Source organism: Nicotiana attenuata, unplaced genomic scaffold, assembly GCF_001879085.1.
Source record: "Nicotiana attenuata strain UT unplaced genomic scaffold, NIATTr2, whole genome shotgun sequence".
NCBI lineage: Eukaryota > Viridiplantae > Streptophyta > Magnoliopsida > Solanales > Solanaceae > Nicotiana > Nicotiana attenuata.
Window position 1 is genome coordinate 137790 of NW_017671416.1, and position 9523 is coordinate 147312.

Consider the following 9523-nt stretch of genomic DNA (forward strand, 5'->3'; position numbering starts at 1 on the left):
ACACACACACAAAAGACCTTCAACTCCAGCTAATGAGCATGTGAAACATTCACATACATCCTACACAATGCTGAAGAATAACACTTGCGATATGTGATAGCAGTTCTAACTATATTAACATACTTCTTCCCTGTGTCCTAAATTCTTCAATAAAAGTTAACTCCAAGTAGCAGTTTTTAACACCTTTTTTCTTTTTAAACTAGGTGATATGGGTTCAAAAATCCTGGACCACCTATCGATGTCTTCCATCTCAAGCAAAAAGTAACATCCGCCAGAACTAGTAATACAGCAAGAATGGGAAAGAAATCTGACACCCAAACCAAGTCCTTGACAGTCGCAAAGAAAAGAAATCAGTTTGATTCCCATATAAATAAGACTTTGCTGAAGAAAAATTCCAACAAAGACCTATGCTGATTTTAGGACAATGATAAGCTATCTGTTTAGTAGCTAAAAGAAACTACTAGCATAGCAAAAAGGCAGCAAATTGAACAATTGATGCATATTGCATTAACGAAATATGCTTGACCTGAATGCTTGAGAAGACTGTACGTTCAATTGTGAAACTCAAATAGAAACCAGAAAAATTTGCAAGTAATAACAGCCTGCTTACCACTATTTCGGAGGAACAGCCGCGTTTCACCGTCATAAAGGGTTCCCTTCGCTCGATTGTAAGCAAAGAAAGCCTCGCATAAGTCATCTTGACCCTGTGTTCATTAGATAACTATGGCATCAAAGATTTGGCATGACTACATCATGATAAGCAAATATTGTCAGTTTCATAAAGAAACAAATCTAACTATTGTCACCTTAGAGCAGAAGAAACAGCTACCACAAGGCATAATGAAAGCTCCAACAACATGAGATCCCACAGGATATCTGAAAAATTATAACAAAAACTGCTCATCATTGACTCGCAGAGAACAATAGAACACAGCACTTTTCAAGAAGATGTAATTTGTTTTAACCTTTCAATGATTTTACTGTCTGTGAGCTGCCCATGTTCAACCACTTCACCAGTAATCTCATGCCCCACAACACAAGGGCTAGCAAATGGAAGTTCACCTTTCATTACATGCAAGTCAGAATGGCAGACACCACAGGCTGCACTTCAAAAACACAACACAGTAAATCTTTAACCATGGACTTAAGTAATATAAACTACAGTGTAAAGATTTGTTTACACTATCAGTGTCTTTTAACCTGATATAGTAGGTTAGTTACCAGGCTTGTCATGAGCTTTACTATCATATCCTTAAAAGATAGATAGAATTGCACTCGCATATGAAATTGAACCATACAGGAGAAAACTTGCAACGCAGTTCAAAAAGACACCTTTTTTGGGGGGACGATTTTCCAAAGACTGCTCCATCTATCCCAATTTATGTAATGCACTCTCCTTTTTAGTTATTCAGAAAGATACATAATTACTTTAGACTTTCCACTTTACCATTAATGAGAGGATTTATAGCTATAAAAATATCCAAGGATTATTAATATCACAAATTTCAAAAGTCCTTTTTTTTTTCCTTAGATCACGTTTTCTTGGATTAACAAATAGAAAAAGTAATCACCTTTAGTTTTGATGAGAACTTCATTAGCTTTAGGGCGGGGCATGTGAAAGTCTTCAAAGGTGAGAGGTTTGCCCGGTTCCCAAAACACAGCAGCGCGCATATGAGATGGCCCACCGCTTAGATGGTAGTACGATGACGCTGATGCTGTTGTACTCTTCTCGGATACGGAAGTCGAACTATTGGAATCGGAACAAAAGGGTCGATGATTCCAATCGCCATTAGAAGTAGCAAAGAGTGTTGATCTTGCTGATGAAAGGGCAAACTTTGATGATGATGTGATTCGGCTGGTTTTAATGGCGCTGCGGAGGAAGTGACGGAACGACATTGTTGAGTTAATAGCCTTGAACAGTAGTGTCTTTTTCTTGTTCTAAGTGGACAATCAACTGCGCAAAATGTTTATCCACTGTTTGGAAGCGATTTCTTCCTACTATTTTATTATCTATATATATATTATATTAAAAGGAGAGTAGTTTGCAATCTATATTATATTAAAACGAGAGTAGTTTGCAATGTGGTTAAGTCAAGTGGCAAGCTAAAATGAAGTCACTTGGCAATTTTAAGACAACATAAAAAGTTTGGATTATAAATGGAAAAATATTTAATGAAAGTAGTAGCCCAAGATTTTCTATAGGTATCTTTAATTAAATTTGTGTATAATTCAGTTAAGGTAGGTATCCTTTTTGGAGCAAGAATCAATTAAAATTTCGTTGAAAATCTTACATACTAATTTTGAGTTGAAATAATAATTCTTTATTTAGTACTATTGATAAATTTAAATAATTAAGAATTCAAGCAATATTTTTAAACTAAAATAGATATTTATTTTAAGATTAAAAAATTCCTAGATTTATCTATGTTATATTAAAGGATAGTAATGGATAATAATACTAAATAAAGTGGCACCAAAAATTAAAGTCTTACTAGATATAGAAATAAAATTTAAAAATATAAAATAAATATCTAATATAAGTAATTTTATTAACTAAAATGAAAAGTCAAATTTTGTATCTTGAAACTAAAAGAGAATTTCTTTTATTGCATGTAATACAAAAAATAAATATAAGAAAACTTAATAGATTTGGAATATAATAATCAAAGAACTTATATATTAATATTTTATATTAATCAAAGTTACAACTAAAAGTCAAATATGATATTATTTTGATTACAGGTAAAATATCAATTAAAAAATTCTTAGTAGGGAAGAGATTATACAAAAAAAATTAGATATAATGTGAGAATATTTATACTTTAAATTAGTTTTAAAAAAATAAAGTAAATAATTGAATAATATTCAAAAATATTATTGATAGATTTAAATAGTAAAATAGTNAAAGTTTTTGAATTGAAATCTTAAATCTTGAATTGAAAGATAATCTTTTTTTGAATTGAGATTCAAAAATCAAGTTTGATTCAAAGAAATACTATTTCTATATTATATTAAAAGGAGAGTAGTTTGCAATGTGGTTAGGCCAAGTGACAAGCTAAAATGAAGCCACTTGGCAATTTTAAGACAACATAAAATATTTGGATTATAAATGGAAAAATATTTAATGAAAGTAGTAGTCCAAGATTTTCTATAGGTATCTTTAATTAAATTTGTGTATAATTCAGTTATGGTAGGTATCCTTTTTTGAGCAAAAATCAATTAAAATTTCGTTGAAAATCTTATACACTAATTTTAAGTTGAAATTATAATTCTTTATTTTGTACAAGTTTTGTATCTAACCTTATTTGTGAACAATATACATTATTATAGGTATCTTTAATTAAATTTTGTGTATAATTCAGTTATGGTAGGTATTCTTTTTTAAGAAAAAAATATTTAAATAAACATTTTGTATCTTACAAAATCGATAGTTCATATCTAACGATCCCTTACTATTGAATATTAAATTTAGATTAAAACATATTTAAATTGAGATAAAGAAAATTTAATTGAAGGATAAAAGTTTTTGAATTGAAATCTTAAATCTTGAATTGAAAGATAATCTTTTTTTGAATTGAGATTCAAAAATCAAGTTTGATTCAAAGAAATACTATTAAAAAAAATTTCAGATCTTATTGGTTTTTCTTCGTGCTTCATTGTTGTTGGATTTTCTTTTATGAATCAAGATCTGTAAATGTGTAAATATAGTATTTATATATTGTGTATCTATATTTGTTAGAGATATGATACTATATGAATATATTATAGGAATATGATATTATTAGAATATTCTTAGGAGAGATTTTAGGGAGTATGAGCTTAAACTCGTGTATATATACTCTTCTTCCTGGGAATGAGAAAGCAAGTCCGATCCATCTAAAAGTTATGCAATCTCCAATATATTATTTTTTCCATTGAAGCAGTGGTAGTACAGTGAATTCTCCTTTTCTTTCTTATTTAGAAGCTTTAAATTTTTTTTTATAACCATGATATGATATTGTTCTTAATGTTTAATTCATTCATTTTCCAGAAGTATATCATCATTTCTTAAAAGTAATTAGTATAATTTTCTGGTGAATTTGAATATTATAAGGTTCATCAAGTTGATATAAAATGAAGGCATTCTGCGTTGTTCATAATTGGATAAAGTGTATGCGCTATATGTAATTACAGATAATTATTGTATTTAAATTTTCAGTCAAATATTTTATAATATCATCTATTATTTATTTTGGCTATTTTGATTTCAACAGGCTTCCTATTTGGTTAAAGAACATAGAAAATACTCTTTAGAATATCCACAAAAAAAAAAGCAATAGCTACAACTGTTAAATTTTAGAGAACCCGTTCTTTGTATGGTAATTATCTCAATTGATTGGATCCATTTGATGCATTGTTCTTTAAAATAGAGCACCAAGGACCAAAAACAGCTTCTTTGTAATATGAGATGGTATCGATTATCTCCGGAGTTATTTTCTCATTAGTGTATGCATTGAAAGAACATGATTTGAAATGGTATATATGTCTAGAAATGATGTCGAATTGAATTGTACTTCGTCTTTACTATGACCTAATTCTCATTTGCTTATTTTCAAACTTTTTTATGCACTTTTTTTTTTTGCTTTTGCAAATAATAGAAGATGTTATTTGTATGGTATGCCAGGAATACAATTGATTGTATTTTATTGTATTATTATCCCAAAACAATGTTTGTTTTGATTGTTTCATTAAAATTGATTGTATTGTATTGTTAAATCCATTGTTCCAGAACAATGAAAAGTCCCCTTTGTTGAAACAACTGATTTGTTGTGTGGGATTGTTTCCTATTTTTTTTCTTCCAATTATGCCCTAATTTATTACTCCATAATTCTATTTTACCCTTTATTTTTTCCTATTTTAACTCCAAATCTCCAACTTATAACCTAGTTTATTTTTTTCCAGACCAATGTTAAAGGTGTTTTGTTGCCTCCTGTTTTATTTTTTCTCCTAATTTGCTTGTAACTCAATTCTAATTAGTTGTGCTCCTTTGTTTTACCTTTTTCTGTCTCGCTCCTTTGTTCTGCTTCCTTATTATGTTTTGCCTTCTTCTGTTTTATTTTTTAAAATTATTTTTATACATAATTTTGATAAATTTAATATTTAAACAATTGAGGGTATTTTAGTAAACTTATCAGTTACAGTACAGTACGATACAGTCAAACCAAACAATAAAATATTATTTAACAATAACAAACAATCTATCCAAACATTGTATTCATAAAATGATACGGTACAATACAATACATTATAAAATGATAGGGAACAATGTTTGTCTTAGACCATAAAGTGATTTTTTTAGTAGGAAAACATTCTTTGGTGTAGGTGGGTTCATTCATTCAGGGAATTTCATGTAGACTTCTTCATTTAATTCTTCGTGAAGAAAAATATTATTTACATCTAACTGTCTACTGCCAACAAGCATCTGATTGTTGTCATTTTGACCACTAGTGAAAACGTTCTATGAAATTTATTCCTTCTTGTTGAATGTCTTCCATTATTACAGGTCTTGCCTTCCACCTCTGCCATCTAACATGTACTTTACCTTATATATCCACTTACAAGGTAGAGCTTTCTTCCCAGCTGGAAGCTCAACTACTTCCCTAGTGTCGTTGGATTCCAATGTATCAAATTCTTTAGCCATAGCTTCTTTCTATCCTAGATATAATGCTTCTTTGGTATAGAATGTAGGCTCATTTATGTGATAAATAGAGTTAAACAACTTTTGGTTTGTGGGTGACCAGGCGAAAAAAGAATAGAATTAGGTGATACATGTGATGCAAAACAAAAATCTGTCAGATTAGTGTAAAATGCAACATTGCATACATAGTCATCTAAATGAGTTGGAAGTTTATGTGTTATTTTAGACCTCCTAAGCTCTTCAATCTCATGGGTAACTTCCCCAGGTGTTGAATCTGAAAACAGATTACTAGGTAGAGAAATAGGAGACTTGAAAGTTGAGGGAGAAGAAGGAGAGATACGAGAAGGAGAACGAGAATGAATAGTGATTGAAGGGCTACTCATGTCTGTAGATTTACTAGGTGAGGATTCAGACTTAATGGTAGACTGAGGAACAGATTGATCCAAAAATAGATTACCATTGTTAGGGACAACTAATCTATTATTTGGTTTCTTGGGAGCAAAGGGATATGTGTTATCATGAAAAACTACATTTCATGAAACAACTATCTTCTTGGTGTGCAAATTCAGAATCTTGTATCTCTTTTTACCAAAGGGATGACCTAAGAAAACACATGATACTGCTCTGGGCACTAGATTTGTCCTTTCATGTGATAGGGTGGAAACATAACTCAAGCCTCCAAAACACCTTAGATGTTGATAGGAAGGGAGTTTACCATTAAGAATCTCATAAGGTGTCTTGTATCCTAAATATTTTAGTGGAAAACCCGTTTATTAAATATATTGCAGTTAACAAGCAATCTCCCCAGTATTGATGGGCAGATGAGATTGAAAGAGTAAGGCTCTACAGGTCTCAAGCAGATGTTTGTGTTTCCTCTCTACAACACCATTTTGTTGTGGAATATAAACACAAGTAGTCTAATGTAAAATCCCTTATGAAGAGAAAAAATTTGAGTGTGAGGAACAACTTCCTAACTCTAAAGCATTGTCTAATCTAATAGTTTTTACTTATCATTAAATTGTCTTTCTTCCATGATGATAAAAGATTTTAAAATAGTGAAAGCATTACTTTTGGTGCTCATCAAGAATGTCCAAGTCCCTCTACTGAAATCATCCACAATAATCAAGAAATACTTATGTCCTTGATGAGTATGAGTGCTATATGGTCCCCAGCCCTAGGTGTCTATGTGTATGAGTGCCAAATGTATTTAGTTGATATTGTGCTAGAAACAAAAGGCAATGTTTGAGTCCTAGCCAAAGGACATATTTCACAAAGACTAGATTGCTTGCATATTAAAGGTAGAAATTTAGTTCTTTTCATGCTAGAGAAAGGAATGTGCCCTAGTCTTGCATGCCATAAAGAATCATCATAAATAACTTGAATAGAAGATCAAAATGGATCAAGAACTGAACTCTTTTCATTAAAGAACATAGTCTGATCATATTTGGAAACTGGAAAAGAAATACAACTAGATCCTACCATAGATATTGTTTTATGCTTAAGCAAACTATCTAAAGCAGCAATGTTATTTACTATGGAAGGAAGAAGATATAGGCCATCATTTGCATCACTAAGAACCACTGGCCTCTTCATTGAAGGGCCCTACAAAAGAGAACCATTAGATGAGAAAATGATGTTACAACTAAGTTGTTACATAGCTTATGAATAGAGATTAACTTATATCTTAAACTTGGGACATAGAGAACATTTTCAAGTAGGAGATCAGGAAGAACATATACACTTCCAATTTTATTTACTTTGACTTTGTATGAATTAGGTAAATAGATGAACAATGGAACATGTAGAGGTTTTAAAGTGATGAAAATGGTTTTATCAAAGAACATTTGTTCTGATGCTCCAAAGTTGATTATCCACTTATCTGGGCTTAAAAACTGAAAGAAGAAAAACAAGATGTGGTTACAAGTTTTATACCAGCACAAGTGGAATTGGCATTGGCATCAGGACCTGAGTTGCTTGGTTGTCCCACCTTTACCTGTTGAAGAAGCTGGACCAGTTAAGAAAATTTCTCCTGAGATATGACAGTCGAGGCAAGTAAGTTTTCTCCTCCTCCTTGAATCTGGTTTTCCTATGCTGTCACCACAACATGTCCATTAATCTGCCCCTGAATCTTTCTTGTAACGACACCAGTCGTTTTGCTTTCTAGAATCCCATTTCCCTAAATAAGACTCCTCGTATGTAATTTTACTATTTTATGACTCGCGGGGATGGTTAGTTCAGGTTTGGAAAGGTTCGGGTTGAAATCGGAACACTTAGTTCTTTAATATTGGCTTTAAAGGGTTAAGTATGACTTGGGTCAATATTTCTAGTAAACAACCTCGGAATCGAGATTTGGCGGTCCCAATAGGTTCGTATGATGATTTTGGACCTGGGCGCATGTTCGGATCGGGTTTTGGATGATCAGGGAGCGTTTCGGCGTATAAAGTTGAAAGATGGCGCATTGAAGGTTTTAAAAGCTCTGTAAATTTGGTTTGGAGTAGGTTTTGGTGTTATCGAGGTTCGTTTGGAATTCCGATTTCGGTAATAGTTTCGTATGGTAATTTAAGACTTTCACGCAAAATTTGGTGTCATTCCAAGTAGTTTAAGTATGATTCGGCGCGTTCGGAGTAAGTTAGAAGAACTTGAAGTTCATAAGTTGATTCTATATGGTTTTGGGTTGTGATCCTCAGTTTTAATGTTGTTTTCCATGTTCCGAGGGTGTGAGCGAGTCCGTCTTATGTTTACAAACTTGTTGGTATGTTTGTGCGAGGCCCCGGGGGCCTCGGGTGTTAATCGGATGATGCACAAACCAAGTATGGACTTGGAGAAGTTGTTGAAGCAGCAGGGCTTCTAGTGCGTTTGCACCTGCGAAGGATTGGCGCAGGTACGGCACCGCAGAAGCGGCTTGTTGGCCGTAGGTGCGCATTTGGGCTGCGTGGGCTGAGTCCACAAATGCGGACATGGGAGGCGCAAATGCATGACCGCAGAAGCAGTCAGTGGCCCGCAGAGGCTGGCAAGGTCGCAGGCGCGGCTCGTACGCCACAAGAGCGGGCTCGCAGAAGCGAGCCATTTTCCATAGATGCGGAGTTAAGCCAGCTGAGGGGGAGATACATCTACGTAGATGCGGAGCGGTAGAAGCGGCCATTTCTTTGCAGAAGTGAAAATTGTTGGAGGCAGAAGCTTCATTTAAGTCGGGACTTAGACTATTTTGGGTTTATTTATTGCATTCCTTGGGCGATTTTGGAGCTCTTAGAGAGGGGTTTTCACCTAGCTATTTGAGGTAAATAATTTCTATCCTAGGTAAGTTAAATACATATATATTATGGGTAGATTTTAACATGTAAATTTGTGAAAATTATGGGTTTAGTTGAAAACCTAGGTTTTGATAAAAAAATGGGATTTAACTACGGAAATAATTATGAAATTGGGTGAAAATTATATATTTGATCTCGTGAGGTTATGGGTAACATTTATCTTATGAAAATTTCCAGAATCCAGACACGTGGGCCCAGGGGTGAATTTTAGAAATCTTCCAATTTGGGTTGGGTAATTACTCTAATAGTTAAATTATCAACTTCTGAACATGTATTGACTAATTTGTATAACATTTAACTAGTTTCGGATTGTATGGCACCGAGCTGAGACTTTAGAACGAAGTGTGGGCCGGAAAGTGAGCTTTGAGACGAGGTAAGTCTCTTTCCTAACCTTGTAAGAGAGAATTTACCCCATAGGTGATTTAAATTACTATTTTCTTCTAATTATGGAGGCTATGTATGCACGAGGTGACGAGAGTCCGTGCGTAGCTACTAATTATGCCTATGTCCGGGTAGTTTAGGACCCTAAATCATG

General features: G+C 33.1%; 1 protein-coding gene across 1 annotated transcript in view; it reads right to left on the reverse strand.

Annotated features, from left to right (window-relative positions):
• Positions 1-1985, reverse strand: part of LOC109208159 (alcohol dehydrogenase) — a 9173-nt gene extending 7188 nt beyond the window's left edge. Inside the window, exons 1-4 of the mRNA XM_019371210.1 lie at positions 1572-1985; positions 966-1101; positions 807-876; positions 611-704 (exon numbers count right to left, since the gene is read on the reverse strand). Of these exons, the coding sequence (XP_019226755.1) occupies positions 611-704; positions 807-876; positions 966-1101; positions 1572-1896 (625 nt within the window). The 5' untranslated portion in view covers positions 1897-1985. The remainder of the gene's footprint in view (positions 1-610; positions 705-806; positions 877-965; positions 1102-1571) is intronic.
• Positions 1986-9523: the final 7538 nt, after the last annotated feature.